General features: G+C 37.1%; 1 protein-coding gene across 3 annotated transcripts; it reads left to right on the plus strand.

Annotated features, from left to right (window-relative positions):
- Positions 1 to 1,255: 1,255 nt before the first annotated feature.
- On the plus strand, positions 1,256 to 18,373 carry LOC113634979 (titin-like). 3 transcript variants are annotated; one of them, XM_027134204.2, is made up of 22 exons: positions 1,256 to 1,597; positions 3,581 to 3,931; positions 4,517 to 4,792; positions 4,984 to 5,259; positions 5,916 to 6,173; positions 6,808 to 7,068; positions 7,150 to 7,443; positions 7,662 to 7,973; positions 8,057 to 8,338; positions 8,464 to 8,733; positions 8,944 to 9,207; positions 9,294 to 9,554; positions 10,103 to 10,393; positions 11,685 to 11,957; positions 13,376 to 13,651; positions 14,609 to 14,866; positions 14,935 to 15,195; positions 15,674 to 15,967; positions 16,554 to 16,859; positions 17,006 to 17,128; positions 17,229 to 17,253; positions 17,577 to 18,373. In XM_027134204.2, the coding sequence occupies exons 1-22, from the start codon at positions 1,540 to 1,542 to the stop codon at positions 17,701 to 17,703; spliced, it is 5,397 nt and encodes a 1,798-aa protein (XP_026990005.2). In that variant the 5' UTR covers positions 1,256 to 1,539; the 3' UTR covers positions 17,704 to 18,373. The 3 variants fall into 3 exon arrangements, with proteins under 3 accessions (XP_026990005.2, XP_026990009.2, XP_026990006.2); XM_027134205.2 differs by lacking the exon at positions 1,256 to 1,597 and adding an exon at positions 2,255 to 2,296; XM_027134208.2 differs by lacking the exon at positions 14,609 to 14,866 and having other exon boundaries at positions 1,257 to 1,597.
- The last annotated feature ends 1,848 nt before the right edge of the window (positions 18,374 to 20,221 follow it).

Raw genomic sequence — 20,221 nt, forward strand, 5'->3', positions numbered from 1 at the left:
TAGATAGATAGATAGATAGATAGATAGATCTAGAGAGAGAGAGAGAGAGAGAGAGAGAGAGAGAGAGAGAGAGAGAGAGATTTACTAAATTTTAGTATGAGCAAAGGCAGCATGATGTAGTTTTTTCTGGTTAAATCAACCATATACTCTTAAAAAGAAAGACACAAGTCAGAGAGAAGATTTGTGCCCGTGTATGCACATACATGTGGGTTGTGCCTTCTTTAATCAAGTGATTACACCACATATTTCATTATAGGGAATAATAGTCAATCTATCCATCCATTCTTCCATCCATTTTCTGTGGTGCTTAATGCTACTGAGGGTCAGAGTGAACCTATCACAGGGATCCTATGCAGCCTACCATGCATGTTTTTGGATTGGGGAGGAAACTGGTGCACCCAGAGGAACCCCAAGAGCGTAAGGAGAAACAACACACACACAGGGTGAAAGTGGAAATCACATGGATATGTGAGATAAAGGTGCTAACCATTTAGCCACAATGTCTATATTATTATAACCTAAAGAACAAAAACAGGGGAATGAATGAGGTTCTCATAAGGACAGATTTATACACTACAGCATGGCTTTGACACACAAAAGCCTAATATAACATTTTAAAAAATCTCAACAAAATAATGTCAAATTTCACCTAAAATTCCTGCTGTTGAGATTAAACAACCTTAAAATTATTCAAACTATTTATAGACAAGACTCCCACGACATTCTGTTCTCGTTTCCAAGCTTGAAATCATTGTTCTGTTGGCAGACATTTTACATCTTTCTTGAAATAAATGCTTGCAACAAGTAAGAGACTCTAATATATATTTTACATTTTACAGGTAAATATATGTTGAATATAGCCTTTTCTGATTTCAAGCTTTTTATTCTATTCTAGATAATTTTCCATCTTTCTAAAAAGAAATGATTAAAATGAGGCCAATTATCTGAGTAGAATTAGGTAAATTATCTTAAAATCTTTTAAAAATTGCTTAGAAATAGCTTGTAATCAAATATTTCAAATTATTAATCCTATTTATAAATATAAAAAATATATATTTATATGTATAAATAAAGCTAAAAATGTAAAGAAAAAAATCTAAATTATGATTCAATATGAGAAATAAAGTTTCATTGTAAAGAGCATAATATTATCAACATTACATTTTTTATACATTTATTGTGTATCTTTTCCCTAAACAAGGTACATGTGGTAAAAAAGAAAAGTACAATTTATTCCAGTGCAGCGTGTGTATCAGACCAGTGTGTACTTGCTGCATATGAAGGAATGTTAGCATGACCATCCACGCCTCTGTCTTCAATAATGGATAAGGCATCCTCATGTCATCCTAAACCCTGGCTGTATTCCTCTAGCAAGAAATGAGGATCAGTAAATAATTTAAACTATATCAGCTCATGAAGTCTAGATTGGCTCATACTCAGCTTTACCCAGCACGTCTGGACTGACGGATACACTGTTCAGACTTTATTTTGGTTTCCAACTTGGATTCCCGGCACTGAAGATATAAGCATCATGTCACCATGATACAGGGACTGTCTCATTTCTCTCTACCTATTTTTATACTTCCTCTTCTGCAAGGTAAGAGGCCACAAAGGGGTCTGGTTTACTGAAAGTGTCGACCTAGCTTTCTTTTGTCCATAAATAATGACCCAAATATGAGAATGTACAATATGTAAGTAGTATAGAAAAAGTATAAGATATAATTTTTCTGCTGATATACAGCACCTTGTAGTGTCAAACTCTGTAAGACTGTCATTTAACACGCATCAGTCATCTGATATTCGGTCATCGGTTGTTCCTAATAACAGTAGTATGCAGTGCTAATTTAGACATCCTCTAGTAAATATTATAGGATGTACAGTATTTAATTCATTCAGACAACTTCATTTTATTCATTCAGACAACTTTATGTACTGTAGAACAGAATTGAAGCTCTTTACTCAAGTAAAAGTGCAATTATTAATCTCAGTAAAGTATCTGTAGAAGTGTGTAAACTCTTTAATTTATTGTACACTTAAGGAAGATTCACAAAAAAGAAAAAAAAGACTTGTTTATCATCATACACTGATCTTAGTCACTGATGATAAATTATTGCCACTTTAAACAATGAGTCACAGAATGGGGAAAACTTTAGCTACTTATCAGAATCAGAATCAGAATCAGCTTTATTGCCAGGCATGTTTACACATGCGAGGAATTTGTTTTAGTGACATAATCTCCACAGTGTAACAGGATGTCATATGCAGTATAGAAGAAATTGTATGTACACATTTACAGGTGTGAAAATGTGCAGTTTAAATAAACATATGAAATATACATATGCAAATAAGTATACAATATATACAATTTGTATGTACACATGTGCAATTGTGAAGTGTGCAGTTGAAGTAAACAGTACAGACAATATGTATGTATGTATGTATGTATGTATGTATGTATGTATGTATGTATGTATGTATGTATGTATGTATGTATGTATGTATGTACAGAGTGCAAGTATGAAATGTGCTATTGAGGTATACATAGTGCAAATATTAGGAGTTGTGTGTTCCATGGTGTTAATTGTTCATCAGATGGATTGCTTGAGGGAAGAAACTGTTCCTATGTCTGGTCGTTCTGGAGCTCAGGGCTAGATTTGAGTTTACCCAGTCGCACTAGCTGCTGCCGGTCTGTCAGAAAGCTGGTGATCCACTGACAGACAGAGGAGGGCACGGAGAGCTGGTTTAATTTGGGCTCTAGTAGTGATGGGATGATGGTGTTAAAGGCAGAGCTGAAGTCCACAAACAGGATCCTCACATAAGTCCCTGGTCTGTCTAGATGCTGCAGAACATAATGCAGTCCCATGTTGACTGCATAATTCACAGACCTGTTTGCTCTGTAGGCAAACTGCAGGGGGTCCAGTAAGGGTCCCGTGATGTCCTTCAGATAAGCCAGAACCAGTCTTTCAAATGATTTCATGACCACAGATGTTAGAGTCACAGGTCTGTAGTCATTGTATATATAACCAACTTTATACATAATCACTTAAATATTAGCTACCATCATAATAGCTCTGATGATACATACTAGCTGAAAGCTAATATCTAACTGTCAAAAAACTACCTTGATAAATACAAAGTCTGCAAAGTAGCAGATACAATACAAATGAAAGATTCTACTTGTTCTTTGAACTTGGTCTCATTAGATCTCAAGTACAGATTTGTTAGAACTTTAGGCCAGAAGCAGATATTTGTTGCTAAATTATCATATGCCATATATTGCAAATACCATATCATCTTTTGAATAAAAATATATGGTTACAGTGAAATGTAATGATGTTTTAAAATGTAGTAAGTAGTAAATTGAGTATTGTCTATTGTTAAAGTGTCATACAATAACAGCACTCTGATGTACTGTGGAAGACATAGATGGGCCTGCAGTTTCTGTAAATAATGAGGTTATATATGTACGCATGTTTTTGTAAACCGACGTTCAGGTATTTTGATGTGGTTCATTTTGAAATTAGTTCTCCTCCTGTAAGTAATTTTGTTTGTTTCTTCAAAAATCCATGTTTGTTCTCAGGCTTGGAGATCACAGACCCTGGGCAAGTTTTGTACAAGGAGGACAGAATCAGTGGTGTGGTGGAAAATGAAGTAATCCTGAAATGTGGCCCCACCCTCCCTGATGTCTATATCTGGAGTTTCACCAAACCAGGCACTGAGACGATCCGAGCCGTGGTGTATAACTTTGGAAAGGGTCCAAAGCTACAACCACTGGCCCAGGACTTGGGTGACCTGAACATCAGTAGCAGCGCATCCTTGTACATAGAAAAGCTCCCTTTAGCAGCAGAGGGTTTATACACCTGCCAGGCTCTGTACGACACCGCTGAAGTACCCAAGCTTTATTATTACTATGTGTATCTGCGTGTTCTAGGTTAGTAAATTCCTTGTTTAACCAACCACAGTGAAAGTAAGAAACAATAATATATTGGACCTTTATTGTCATTTTTTGTTAACAGGAAACTTACAGAATATTAAAATGATCTAGCAATCCTTGAGGAAAACTAAATACTCAAATTAAGAAATTGCAAATAAATTCTACAGTTGACCAACCGCTCCACTTTGTAAAGTACATAAGATGAATTCAGTTAATTTGGGAGATTGTTTATTTATTTATTTTACAACTTAAATGAAATAATATCATTTGTTACCCAAATAGCATTGTGTTTTTGGTTACAGCAATAGTCTGTGCCTATTCAAAGAGGTAGGTAAATTTATCTGGCCCATTTTAGCTGATGGCCCTTTAGCAGACTTTACTCTCTGACTTGATACTGGAGGAATGTAAAACAAAGCTGAAATGGCAACTTGAAAGGTATCTGCAGTACTATATCATTATTATACGTATACTGTTATAGGTATAAACACTTAAAACATTACAAATGACACCATTTAAATGTCACATTAAATAATACAACTTCAAAACCATTCATTGTTATTTTCTTCATGACTTCACCCACAGTGCCTGTCTCCAAACCATATATTTTGCAAAGTGACTCCTCAGCAGTTGAGGGTTTGTCATTTTGGATGTACTGCACTCTGGGGAATGGCACAGAACCCATACACTATATCTGGGAACAGGAGAACCGCAGTGGGCAGGTCAGCATACAGGCTGAGAGCAACAGCAGTCTGCTTAACATGACTTTGGTCACCCGCAACCACACAGGGTGGTTCAGGTGCATGGCCAGGAATGAAGTCAATGAGCAGCGCAGTGACCGGATCTGGTTAGACGTCTTATGTGAGTTAAAATTATCACTAAACAGTCAGATGTCCTAAAGATACAATTTAATTTTTTTGTTTTTGTCATCTGATACAAAAGTAATATTTATAGGACATATTAGATATAACTAATTTGGGGTTAAAGAGTGACACACTGATCTGCTGCCTTTTAAAGAAATACTCAGAAATATTTTATTTTTATGTATTTAGATGGACCTGATCTTCCACTGATCAATAGCACAACATATACAGTAACGTCTGAAGGATATTCAGTTCTGGAAAAAAGAAACATCTCTCTCATGTGTCAAGCCTCCTCTAACCCTCCTAGCCAGTACACCTGGTTCTACAACAACTCAGAAATCTACTCTGGACCAGAGCTCACCATTACCAACATCCTACGTGCAGACACAGGCTACTATGCCTGCTTGGCCCAGAACACTTACCTTAACACACAGTCTAAAAAAACCATTACTCTCACCGTTTACTGTGAGTTCTACTGCATGATCCATGTCCATGAAGAAAACATTCTCTTTCTAGTGAAGTGTTTGTGTTTTTATTATTACATGTTCTATCCAGCAACATGGAGTGGCTTCCAATCAGACAAACAATCACAAAGGTACACTCCTAGAAAAAGAAATAAACTGAAAATTCTAAAGCATTCTTTAGTCTGTCCCTCTGGGGAAATCAGATAGTGCTCCAAGTAGAGCCTTCTTAAGAAACTAAGAACACTTAAATATCTGAAGAACTCTTCTGAAACTATTTTGCTAAAGGACTATGAAGTCTGGAAAGTCTCCGATTGTGCCACAAGAATTTGAGAGAAAGTAAAGCCTGATTTATACATCTTATATTTTTATCTCATCTTTATACACCTTGCAATTGAGGGTTAAAGGCCTAGCTCAGGGGCCCAGCAGTGGCAGTTTGGTGGACCTGGGATTCGAACTCCCAACCCTCCTGATTGGAAGACCAACATCTTAACCACTAGGCTACAGCATCCCACATTTAATGTGTTAGTTTATATATGGGTGGAATGTGATGTCATAAATTCTATAATTATTTATTATAAAGTAAAATGTTCTACATTAAACATGTTTTATTGCATTGTATTTTACAGTATGGTCTATATTTGTATTACTAAACCCTAGACCCTCCAGATGGTGTGCCAGCTTGCTCCATCTTCCCAGTTAAGAACTACACAGAGCTGGCCTTCTTCTGCTCATGGAAGGGAGGTTATCCTCCATCTACTCTCAAATGGAGTCCATATGTAAATGGCGAGAATGGACAGGGTGTCATTAATGTCACCCAGATTAAGCCAGGACTGGAGATTGCTAACAACTCTGTATTCACCTGTTATGGCTCACATGTTGCACTAAACGTCACCCAGAACTGCAGCACCAGGACATGTGAGTATGTGGTACAGTGGCTTATGTTTCTTTCTTTTACTCATAAAAAACAGTCTCAGCATTTGAATTGTGTAATCACTGGACCACAAATCTCAATACAGCACAAAGGGTGTGGGATGAATTTCCCTTGGCTGTCTTCAAATGAAGACTAAATACCAACCTCTTCGGCAAGCACTTGAAAAACCTTTATTTGCATTATTTTAAAAATAGCGTGACATGTCTTTTCATTAAATGCTAACTAAACTAAACTAAATGCCAAAACTAAATAGCATTTTGGCTCAATGGTATTCTTAGCTCCTGACCTACTGAATTAGCATGAGGAAGTGTTATTAAGATGACAAAGGACTGCTCTGGATAAGGGTGTCTGCTAAATGTAAGTACATGTAGAATGTAAAAGTAAGTACATCTAAAATAATTGTAACAAATTTTATTTAACTAGCTTGATCACTGTCAATGGAGATAAAGGTTGAAAGAGCTTCCATCATAATGGTCATTAGCTTACCTGTTTGAATGAGAAACCTTAAAAACACACTACTAGCTTAATTATCTTCTTTGCAGACAGAGCATCCAGCATACATATCATAAAATAACATGGATGACTGAAAACTTTCTAAATGTGTCTTATGTTTCTTAGGGCAACCGTATGGAGAAATCCAGTGTTCTGCGAATTCAAGCCACACTAATGAACATGTGATGCTGTCCTGTTCATGGGATGGTGGCTTTCCTCAGGCTTTGCTATGGTGGGCTTCCAGTTCTGGAGAGATGCAGGGTACATCAAAGGAAGCCACCAACGTCTTGGTCCTGAATTCAAGTGCTTCATTCAATGGCAAAATATTTGTGTGTAATGCCAAACATCCACTGATAAAAGAAAGCAAGCAGTGTGTGATCAAATTGGGTAAGACCTGCTCAGAACACATATTTAATTGACTTTATGGTTTACACCTGAGCTCTTCTGAAATATGCCTCTTTCATTTAGAGACACCAGTGTTAAAGACTCAGCGCAGTATGGTTTCAGTGTATGAGGGCAATGATGTCCAGCTCAACTGTATTTTGAGCAAGAACTACCCACCAATTACAGAAAACACCTGGTATAACAACTCGAAGCAAAATGTTGGTGAAACACCCAGAAAGTATGTCCTGCAGCAAGATGGTACCTGGTTTAACCTAACAGTGAAGGAGACAGACAGCAATATGGACAGTGGACAGTACTGGTGTTCAGCTGCTAATGCTATTGGAAAAGCAGAGATTCCCATTTTGCTTCTGGTGATGAGTGAGTGGTTTGCAAAATTGCACTGGCTATTTAATCATGGGCCAATTTGCCATCCAATGACTTTGTTTTGATTGCTAGAGTCCTGCATGTCTATAGTGGTGTAAATCTTGAGTTGTGGTTTTATGTAATTTGAGTGTGTTCCTGATTTGCTGTATCCATACCCATTTTCCTTTCATCAAACAAATCAGTGACTGGATGCTGATCTTATTCTGATTCAGGATACCCGTTACCTCCAAATGTTACAATCAGTAAACTCATATACAGTGGGCGTTATAGAACAGACGTTGATATGGAATGGCAAATTCAGATGGATGCTAATCTCACTGGGTTCTTCATCGAATATCAAAGGATCCCTGACCCTGTGGAGAGGAGTGGATTGGCACCTCTCTGGCAAAAAGTGGCAGAAAATCTAGAGCCCAGCACCCGCAGTTACCAGATCACTAACCTGGATCCAACCAGCAAATATGCCTTTCGCGTAACAGCTATCAATCACAGAACTGTTGGAAATACAGCAGTAGTCATGAGTCCTGGTGAGAACCCATATGGCACCTAAAATCTGATGAAAATTGATTTATTATCTGTTACTACATAAACACCATTTACTATTTTTCAGTTTCAGTTCCAGTTTCTAAGCCATACATCATACTGAGTGACTCATCACCTCTGGAAGGTACATCAGTGTGGATACGCTGTGTTCTCGAAAATGGTACAGATCCCATTTACTACCTCTGGGAACAAGAGAGCCGTAGCGACCTGGTCACCACATTGGCAAAGAGCAACAGCTGTCTAATTAACATCACTTGGGTGACCCGTAACCACTCTGGATGGATCAGGTGTCTCGCCAAGAATGAGGTCAATGAGCAACGCAGTGACCAAATGTGGTTGGATGTTATATGTGAGTAAGAGCTTTTACAGAGCCTGTAATGTCCACATAACTATCTTGATGAACCAGTTAATTTACAAGTTGTTTCAAATGTTGATCATAGTGTATACATTTTGATATTGGTCTATTTCACTTAGATGGCCCTGATGTGCCTCAGATACATGCGACTGGCTATTCAAACATGGGATTCTCAGTCCTTGAGAAAGGGAATATCTCCCTTATGTGTCAAGCCTCCTCTAACCCTTCTAGTCAATACGTCTGGTTCTACAACAACTCCCAGATCTACGCTGGACCACAGCTTACTATCACCCAGATAATCAGAATGCAGTCAGGGAACTATACCTGTCTGGCTCAGAACACTTACCTGAACACTCTCGCTGAGAAAACAATAACACTCACAGTTTATTGTGAGTGCTACTACACACCACTTATTTATTACAAACTATGCTTTCTGTTGTTGAACTGCTGCAATGGAATACATTATCCTTTATAGTTGCCCAGAAATTAAATAGAACTCAGGGTACATTGTGTACGCTATGATTTTCTGTTACTAGTCTGTGCATTTTTTTTGTGCAAAAATGCCTATGATTTATGATTCCAATATATTGTTCATTCAGATCCACCAGATGGCTTTCCATCATGTACCATGTTCCCAGCCAATAACTACTCTGACTTGGCTCTCTTCTGTTCCTGGGATGGAGGTTACCCCTCAGCTACCTTGAACTGGGGTCCATATGTGAATGTGAATGGAGATATCAAAGAGGTTACCACTAATATTACTCGAATTCAGCCAGGGTCTGATACGGCTAACAATTCGGTATTTACATGCTATGGTTCACATGTTGCATTAAGCAGCACCCAAACATGCAACACCAGGACATGTAAGTGTAGGGTCTATAAGGTAATATGAGCCGTGAGTTTATCCAAGTTCTACCTGTTTTTCATGCAAATATTGTGTGACGCTTAGGGTTGCCCTATGGAGAACCCAAATGTTCTGCAAATTCCAGTCTTAATAATGAGTACCTGATGCTTTCCTGCTCCTGGAATGGTGGTTTTCCTCGGGCTTTGCTGTGGTGGGCCTCCAGTTCAGGGGAGATACAGGGAACATCCGAATTAGAGACCAACACCCTGATCCTGCATTCCAGTGTTAACTACAGTGGTAAAACATTTGTTTGTCATTCCAAACATCCACTGGTTAAAGAGGGCAAGCAATGCAGTTTAAAATTGGGTAAGATATGTTTTTCACTGTATGTACCTCACTGCTCAGAAACTGTTTATACTTATATTATACCAGAGCACTGTTCTAAATATGATTGTCCAAATTTCGTAACTTATTCATTATTAATTTTCTATAACAGGAGCTCTGACAGTAGTTTTAGCTGCAAGCCAAATTCCAGGTTTATAAAAAATGTCCTCCTTCTAATACATTTTTATTTTTATTTAACTTTTATGGAAGGAAGCTCCAGTGTCAGCACTTAGTAACAGTCAGTTAGTTCAGTAATTTCAAGGGAAAGGTTTCAGGACCATCTGGTTCCTCAGTAACTGAACAAGCAATGTTTTTTTGTATGTTAACTTAAAAGGATGCTGATCCAGATTTGTTAAGATATACGTATTCTATAAGCCTTAAATTAATAAAGAAACAGCATTTGACTGGTTATATCTATTTGAATGTATGTAAGATACAATATCATCAAATCCACTCTGAGATTTCTACCGTATTGTTTTTCATTTGTTCATCATTCAACTAGAGATATTTCATATGCTTCTCTCCTGCAGAGGCACCAGTCTTGATGACTCAGCACAGTGTGGTTTCGGTCTTTGAAGGCACTGATGCTCTACTCACTTGCATACTGAGTAAAAACTACCCTGTGGTGCCAGAGATCACCTGGTACAACAATATGAAGCAAAAAGTGGGGAACAATGCCAGGAAATATATCATACAACAAGCTCCTGTATGGTCCTTAACCGTCCGACAGACAGATGGTATGGTGGACAGTGGACAGTACTGGTGTTCTGCTACCAGTGCTGTTGGAGCAGCAGATATCCCAGTCATGCTGCTGGTGATAGGTAAGTGTATAGCTACAGAGACATGGATTTAATGAGTTTGGCAAAGCTCACACAATATTCATTCATTCATCAAATGCTTTACTTTGTAAGGCTTGCATTGAATCTGAACCCATATTTCGGAAACCCTGGACATGAGGTGGCATCAAACCCTAAATGGGATGTCACACACACACACACACACACACACACACACACACACACACACACACACACACACACACACACACACACACACACACACACACTAATTTACACCTAAAGGCAACTTATCTTATACATCAGATCTAAAGAAGTAATCCAGTTCAGCAATGAATTTTAGAGAGCCAATCATCAGTACACTAGAACTCTAATATCCTAGCATAGTTTTATAAATTCCATTTTCAAAATTATATGATTTACATTAATGCATGATTTACAGTAATGCATGATTATAATTCATGATAAATATATTTCAATGCATATTTTAATAATGTTGATATTCTAATTCTAATCTTAAAAACAGTAAAAATAGCCTCTCAATCTGGGGCCCATACTGTAGTTCAGTGTAAGAAAATGCAGTTGCCACAGCGAGGTTAAAAACCCGAGCCCCAAATGCAGGTATAATAAAAAGACAATTGAATAACAAAAAAAAAAAAAAAAAAAAAAAAAAAAAAAACAGACAGACAGGGGAAAAAGTCACAACAAACTAGAAACATGACACAGCTAAACAAACAGGTAACATAAACCAACACAGACAAGAAAAGAAGCCACATGAAACCTGGAGGAAATAAATAGAAATAAGAATTAACCAATTAGAAACAAAGACGAACACACACAACACAACAGGCTTTCACCGGAAAGCCTCCTAATGTTCCGGAAGAGTCCTGAAAGTTCAGTCCTAAACTCTGGTCTGCATGCTGTTGTGTCTCTTATCTGCCAATAATATGCTGTGAGATGCCAGCTGGCTACTTTAAACTGCCCAGAATGTTCAAATGTGTGAAGCAATGTGATTGACTGGTGTCTCATCGAGGGAGTATGTCTGCTTTGAGCCATGATTTGGAATAGGCTCATTATCTAATATGATCATAAGCAGAATAAAAAAGTAGTTATTAAATATGAATGAATCTCAGAGTACATATAAAAGAATAAAAGGGCCAAAAATATTGACACACTTTTTAATATTAAAGTTAGTGTAAACCTATGATATTTACTACAAATTAAGAAAAGCATATTTAACTGAGCAAGTCTCGATAACCATGAATTAATCAGGTTATATAAATCCATTATTAATTAGGATTTTTGTGTCTTGTAGTGCCAGTTTCCAAACCCACCATCCTTCTAAGTGACTCCCCAATGGAAGGCATGTCAGTGTCAATGCGCTGCGTTGTGGAAAAGGGCACAGAACCTATTAACTTCACATGGGAGCAGGAGAGCCAGACTGGGCTGATCACAACACTGGCCAAGGAAAACAGCAGTGTGGTCAGTTTTAACTGGGTCTCACGCAACCACACTGGCTGGTTCAGGTGCCTGGCCAGGAATGAGGTCAATCAGCAGCGCAGTGACCGGATCTGGCTGAATGTCTTATGTGAGTCACACTATGTCATACTTTTAACAGGCATGCTCTCCACAGTTCTGGACACATTTTATATCTATGTAAGTTTTCACATGGTAATATGCCAAGATCAATCATGACGTATAGTGGACAAATTCCCATTGGACGAATTTTGTCTAGATAGGGGTATCAGGATGAACTGAACCAAATTCTGATTAGTAGACTAATAACTTCCTTATGATGTCCCTTTATCTGCATTTATCTGAAAGGCACAGATTAAACATATTCTATAACACCTACAGTGAATTCATTTGGGGACTTGCCTATATATTCACGCCCTATATTTTTCCTATATTTTATAGTGTTACACAGAGCTTGCTTACAGTTTGCAAATTCCAAAAGGAAAGAAACATAGTTACAAAGGAAAGTGTATTGCAATTGTGGAAGAGAAAAGATTCAAGGCCATTTTAATTTCATTTTATTTGTCAACTTTTTTCGAGCCAGGTCCCATCCATCAGCTCTATGTTTGAAATACTTCATCTAGAACACATCCATAACACTTTGTATTATACTAACCTCTTCCTTGTTAGGAACATTATACAACAAACTGATTTGAGGTAACTACTTTTCTTTTAAGGAGAAACTGTACATGTATATTTCAACCTGATCCTGGGCGTCCTGTGAACCCTGATGAGCCCCAACCACAGGCACATACATATATATGCTCTTGAATAATTGGACTACCCTTTTTGAGTTTCATTCATTTTCTGTTCACTATTTTTTACATTTGTGCTATTGGGAAACAGACGGCAAGATATTAAATATATTGATAAAAATCTGCTCTTGAGATCTCCTTGTTCTGCAGTCTTGAATTATTCATTCATTCAGCTAATTTAATTACTACCTGTGCCTCATCTATCAAAACAAGACAAACTGTGGAAAATGTAACAGTTATGCGGCAAAGCAAAAATTAGATGGGCATCAAAATGCCTAGCTCTGAGATTTCTGAATACAGAAGAGGTTGAGGGATGAAAATGATTTAATACAGCATTTAGTAGTATAAGGTTAGCTTTTCAGACATTTTGTTTTCCTCAAGCCATTTTCCGATCTTGAGCTTGTACCTTGAAAAAGGCTCTTATAATTTAACTTATTTTGGATAAATTCATGAACAGCAGGGAGAGAGGAATTGCTGTTGCTATGGGTTGCTAGGGAAAGCTACTGTAACTGTTCTAGACTATGCATGACCTTGACACCCAGGCAGAAGGAAGAGTTTACTTGAATGAGGGGAAAAAACTGAAAAAAGAAAGAAAGAAAAAAAAGTACATTTTCCATGTACATTTATTTATGAAGCTCTGTTTAAATGAGATAAAATTCTACCATCTATCATACTGTAAAAAAGCAGCATAAGCAAGCATATCTACATTTAAGTGATATAGGTATCTTGTGTTTAGTTGGTCCAGATTTACCTCAGATAGATGTCACCGCCTACTCGATAACAGATCGTGGATACACAGCTCTGGAAAATGGAAACATCTCCCTTATGTGTCAAGCCTCGTCTAACCCTCCCAGCCAGTATGTCTGGTTCTACAACAACTCCCAGGTCTACATTGGATCAAAACTCACCATCCCCAAGATCCTCCGTATGCAAGCAGGCTTCTACGCCTGTCTGGCCCAGAATGCTAATTTCAACACCCGCTCCAAGAAAACCGTCACTATCACTGTCTACTGTGAGTCCTTACACTTTTTTTAATGCATGTCTTTGCATCTACTTAATTTTCACAATTTATATGCTCGCTGTTGAGCCTTGCCTTTTCTTCTGACAACAAAAATTAACACTACCGACATCAGTTTGACTGGGGTTTGGCTTGGGGTTGGGAGGCTGCTGAATCCGCTCTAATCCTTGTATTGAACATAGCATATTTCAAAAAGGAGAGGGTGTATTTACTGGATTCTTACAGTACATCACTTTTACATACAGTTCGTATCAAAAGTTCTTATGCTATAACAATTACTCTTAAAATATAATCAGAAATACCTGACAATTCAATTCAGCTGTCTAAAAAGATAAGGAGCCAATGATTTAATTTTATGCTCTATAATGTATGAAAGAAGTGGATGGATTTAGAACAGGAGGGAGTGTATGTGTAGTGGGGGTTTTTTTTTGTGTTTGTCTGTTTGCTTCTTTGACTTAAACGGTTCCAGCATTTACTTTTTCCACATTAGGTATTCAGAGGACGCATGACTAATCACTTGAAACCCTTAGTAATCACAAATGCAGCTGCCTATTTACCTTGAAGTATGTGTCTATGATTTTTATTAGCATCAATGAGACCTTGTGATAGTATCCAATGCTCAATCTTTAGTATTTTGTCAAGCAATTATTAATTATTAGATATTAGCCTTCCCATCATATATCATCACCAAAGTCATCACTGCATACGTATGACGTTATATAACCATTTATTAGTTTTAATAGCTATCTATCTTTTTATGCGCTGTGAAACGAGTGATATCACCTGTCACACCTCTTTGGATTACTATCTTTGTGATATCTTTGCCTAGAATCAACATCTGATCTGACCTTTTCCGGCTTACATTAAGGAGCATCACCTTTCCTCCACAGTTTAGCTAAATTAGTGCTAATTGTCTAGGATCGTGTGTCACAAAGGTCATTTTCCCTACAGATCCACCAGATGGTGCTCCATCATGTTCCATATTGCCAATAAATAACTACACTGATCTGGCTCTGGTTTGTACCTGGGTGAGTGGATATCCACCACCAAACCTAACCTGGAGTCCATATTTGAACGGAGACAATCCACAGGGACTCGCTAACATCACTCGAATTTTACCAGGGTCAGAGACCTTTAACAACTCTGTATTTACCTGCTATGGGACACATGTTGCTCTAAAGGATCCCCAGAGCTGTAGCAATAGGATATGTGAGTATGGTGCATCATATGTGTATGCAAGTTGTATGTGCTCTTTTAAAACATATTGTAATTCCCAGGGATGCCTTATGGGGAACCTCAGTGTTTTGCATATGCGACTCGTAATAACGAGTACCTGATGCTGTCCTGCTCTTGGGAGGGTGGTGTCCCTCGGGCTCTGCTGTGGTGGGTGTCCAGTTCAGGACAGATTCAGGGAACATCTGAGGAGAACTCCAACATCCTGGTCCTGCGTTCCAGTGCTAACTACAGCGGCAAAGCCTTCATATGTCACACCAAACATCCACTAGTTAAAGACAGCAAGCAGTGTGTGTTAAAATTGGGTAAGTTTAAGGGTCAGTTTAAATAAAAAAAATACAGTGGTATTCTGGTCCTTACTTTACATTGTAAAATAATCACATAATTTAAAAGTCCTGGGTAAACTGGGCTTTTAATATGTTCTGGCATGATTGGAAACGGAGAACCAATGACAAAACTTGGAATGTACTGTCATTTTCTCTCAGGGAAAATCACATAAATGTCAGATATCAGATTACTAATACTACAAACTGCAGTAGCAAAGCCTTCATATGTCATGCCATCATCCATCATGCATCAGCAGCCAACAAGCACTTATGTATGCTGTGGTTGCTGTGTAATTCACTTTATCTAGAAGAAAACTTCTTAAAACATAACTGGATGCTTAGTGAGCTGAATGGCAATATAAAAAAAAGGCCAGAAAATAGCAGTTTGGACTCATTTTCTATTCTGATGGCAGAGCACATTGTATCACATTCATCTTTACATTGATCTGTCTTGCAGAGGCACCAGTGTTGATGACTCAGCGCAGTATGGTTTCAGTATTTGAGGGTAATGATGTCCAGCTCACCTGCATCCTGAGCAAGAATTATCCTGCAGTTACAGAAATCACCTGGTACAATAACTTAAAGGTGGACGTTGGTGAGACGCCTAAGAAATACATCCTTCAGCAAGGAGCCACCTGGTTTAACTTGACTGTCAGGGAGACAGACAGCATGGTGGACAGTGGACAGTACTGGTGTTCTGCAACTAATGCAGTTGGAGGAGCAGAGATTCCTGTCTCACTTTTGGTGAAAAGTAAGTAAATCTTCAAGTCAATGAAGGCATACCACTAAGTATCCTATAAATCTTATTTTCCGTTTTAAAATCTTCCTGTCTGTATCAGTGCCAAATGTCTCCAAATGAATACTATTTGTAAGATCAGGGTCTGCATTGCATCTACAGTCCAGAAAATGAAACAGAGGCCTGCCTTGTATAAATTGCTTACTGAAGATGAATTATTAGTGGCAGATTTTGTAATCTTGCATTTATGTATGGATATCTCAGTTGTCTGTATATGCTGAGATAATAGGGCTCCATTATGCAACCTAAAAGGTTCTAGATTGTCCTTTTCTTGTTAGCTTATCAAAAAGTTTTCCCTGTGGGAAGAACCCTGAACAATTCAAAGAACCCTTGAAGAAATTTTAAGATTGTATTATTCTAAGAGTGTATACAAGGCTAGTATCATACCCCACAATGAGAAGGCAATTTTATGAAAATAAACCTGCACTATTCAGTTTTTGGTCACACTGTTTTCCACCTTTAAGTGCTTTCTAGTTCAACCCTACTAATATTTTCCCAGCTGACAGAAAAAAAAAATTAATCCAGTGCATTTCTGATTCAGGATACCCAATGCCTCCAAACGTGACCATCAGTAAGATCACATACAGCAGCCAGCAGAGGACAGATGTCATGTTGGAGTGGTTGGTCCAGAATAATGGAGACCTCACAGGGTTCTTTATTGAACGTCAGAGTCTCCGTGTAGGCAAGAGTGATGTTGTTCCTGTCTGGCAGAAAGTGGTAGTAGATCTGATTCCAAGCATACGGAGCTATAAGATCACCAATCTGGATCCAAGTGGGAAATATGCATTCCGTGTGACTGCTGTCAATCACAGAACCACTGGACATCCATCAGAGGTCAAGAGCCCAGGTGAGATATGACTTGTGGATGTTTCATACTTACGTGTTTTGCATACACCAACCATACATGTCATCAGAATGTACTTCCACTGTGATCAACTTTCAATGCTCAACACTTTTTGACAAAACAAAAAACTCTGCTATCATGTTTTCCAGCACAGCCACCCTTTAAAGCTTATCCTGCTGTTATTGGAGCAGCTATTGGAGGCATGCTTATGGCAACATTAACTACAGTCCTGCTCTTCATTTACGTGCTGAGGAATCGCAACATCCTTCCTCGTGAGGACCAATGTGCAGCACAGCTGTATACGTTATATTAATTATTAATCATTAATAAAGAGTATATGAATTCATTAATATATATGTCATGTTTCAACAGGTCTCCATAGCATGTTATTTGGCATGTAAGTATATCCAATACATTTAACTGTAATTGTAATTTAATGAATCTACTAATAATAAATGCTTGGTGTGCAACACAATATCATAACCACCCAAAGTTGGAGAAGCCTAAAACAGAAATTGTTGGTTTATTTTTGTTTTGTTTTTTAAAAAAAAGCTTAATTTAATTCACTGTGATCTTGACTGTTCATTTTAAATAATATATTTATATTTAGCCACATCTATAGCATTTAGACATTTAAATATATTCAATATACTAAATATATTTTTCTACATTTTTCCTGTGTAGCATACACTGATAGAGATTGATTTTGCTTTTTTATAGGCAGAACAGCCAGTCGAGAGAAAACATCAACTTTCCTGAAGACGAGGTTGTTGGAGGTGCAGAGGAAGAAAGACACGGAGAAGATACAAATTCCCCAAATTCAGATTCCAAGAATCATCTAACCTAGACATGTGCTGAATTAATGTTTTCATATCACAACTGACATTGTGCATTCTTCTTCTTCTTCCTCCTCTTCTTGTTATTATGATTAATATTATTATAATGTCTGATACAGATTAACAACACACCTGGTCTCAAATATTATAATCTGTTATAAGAATCCTTTATGTCATATCATTTAATTTTAATTTTAAAATTAATTTCCAGGACACACATACAGTATGACATCCCAAAACAGCCATGTGCTTCTTCTCCTTTCCCCTCATCCAAGGACCGAATTCATCACCACAACCATCACATTATGCATCCACAGATAAAAAGATAAAAAGTTTGCTTTTTCTGAGTCACACTAGACACAAATATCCTCATTAATGAAGAAAAATATATTACTTAGGGGTAGCAGGACATTTAAAATGTCAGCAGTGCCATCTGTCGCACATTAAACAGAAATTTTGTTAAAAGAATGTAGATGCGATTTGCCATTTACAAACTTTCAACGAGATTACTGCGTTAGTTGCTACAACTCCATTTGAATTTTCCCTTATTTTATTTAAAGATTTATATCTTGACTAAACTCACCAGCTATTGTGATGAAAAAGACTTTTTTTTATAATCATGTTCACTTAGATTTGTTCAGAAAGACACACACACACACACACACACACACATGTATATATATATATATATATATATATATATATATATATATATATATATATATATATATATATATATATATATATATATGCAGAAAATGTATCTGAGCCTTAAAAACCTGGATTTAAATCTGACAGTAGGCAAAATTTTGTTCATTATTATTATTATTATTATTATTATTATTATTATTATTATTATTATTATTATTATTATTATTATTATTATGCAGCCCCTCCACACACAAAAAAGAAGCTTTCCACTTTAAATGTCACTATTCTATTAGAACACTCCTTGCAGATGTCAGAATACATTGTAACTACAAAACATTGTGTTAAAAAAAGTTCTTTTGTATGAAATGAAATGATTAAACTTTGCTAAATGGAAGCACCATCTATTATGCACCGTTTATTTAACAAATTATCCATAAACTCTTTAAGGAAATGATTTCCTTCTCATATGTGTTATGGTAAGAACCTCTGTTTAAATGGGACACTCCCTGTAGAACAACACTCTTCAGGGGAAAATGATTGTGCAAGGGTAATTTAAATAGTTAATGGCTCTTGGCTCCCTAAAGGGACCCTAACTGGAACCATCTCTGTTAAGAGAACACTCTGTAGCAGGGTTTTATATAGAACATTGACTACGTTCCCCAGAGAGACAAGCCAGATAACCCTTAATGGTTCTAAATTTTCTTGTTTTTGAAGGATGTAGAATAAGATTAAATGTAGTCTCATTTATTACAGAAAATTAGTGGAATCACACAAGTAAGATATTAGTTTCAATCTCAGCATTTATTTAGATCTTCATCAGAAACATCTGTACAAATGCACATTCTTGAAGTACACAGAAACTAATTCAACTAGTGATTTTTTTTTTTCTAATCTTCACCTGTCCAGTTTGGATGAGACTTCTTGACTGACAGGAGTGGAACCAGCTATGGTCACCTGCTTCTGTAGATCATCCACCTCAGTGTTCGATGTGTTGTAAGAGCTTTTCTGCTCACCACAATTGAAAAGAGTGATTATTTGAGTTTCTGTGTCCTGTCCAGTCTGGTCATTCTCCACTGATCTCTCACAACAGATCCTCCATTAAATACAGATTCTACAGTATTTTCGTCTTTCACAACATTCTGTACAGACACTAGTCTGTTGTGTAAGAAAAACACATGAGATCATCTGTTTCTTAAATACACTCACTGGTACCATCAAACATGTCATGATGAAAGTCACAGAGATTACATTATTCCCCCATTACTGTATGTAAACATAAACTGAAGCTCTTGTCCTGTATCAGCATGATTTAATGCACCGTGCTGTTGCCACATGATTTGCCGATTAGAAAAATATATGAATGTGCAGTTATAAAGGTGTTCTTAATAATATGGACAGCACCAACCAAAAAATTTGAACGATTAGAAGTGTAAACATGTGTTTAGTGGTTCTAAACAGACTTTGTATTTAATTATCTTTATTCACTCTCAGGTCGTATCAGTGAATTATTCAAGATACATGTGTTTGGATCAGTTTATGTTAGACTGTTACTATAAACTGGATTTTGTCTTACAGACAGTGTTATTTTTAGTTATAACACAAATATATGTATGTTGTGTGCTAATTAGAGGGATCCAGGTTGGCCTTTTCAACTAGATTTTTCCAGACTATTTTTCCCCCCAATAAAAAAGTCACATATATTGTATAAGTGTAGAGAATTTTAACTTTTCTTTGAGGATTTTCATTTCTTAAACCAAATATCTTTTCTAAAGCTTGTATAGTCTTCAGGTTAATTGTGTGTATGTGCGTTTGAGAAGGCACGGCTCAGTGTGTTTGTTCACATTACGTGAATGCGTAACAGGAGAACCTCATCAATGA

The sequence above is a fragment of the Tachysurus fulvidraco genome, chromosome 21 (assembly GCF_022655615.1).
Source record: "Tachysurus fulvidraco isolate hzauxx_2018 chromosome 21, HZAU_PFXX_2.0, whole genome shotgun sequence".
NCBI lineage: Eukaryota > Metazoa > Chordata > Actinopteri > Siluriformes > Bagridae > Tachysurus > Tachysurus fulvidraco.

Excerpts from the sequence above, each read along its gene's own strand:
- LOC113634979 (XM_027134204.2), top strand. The coding sequence starts at position 1,540 with ATGATACAGGGACTGTCTCATTTCTCTCTACCTATTTTTATACTTCCT. Across the intron at positions 14,867-14,934 it reads GAGCTGTAGCAATAGGATAT|GGATGCCTTATGGGGAACCT; the intron begins GTGAGTATGGTG and ends TGTAATTCCCAG. Across the intron at positions 16,860-17,005 it reads ATCAGAGGTCAAGAGCCCAG|CACAGCCACCCTTTAAAGCT; the intron begins GTGAGATATGAC and ends CATGTTTTCCAG.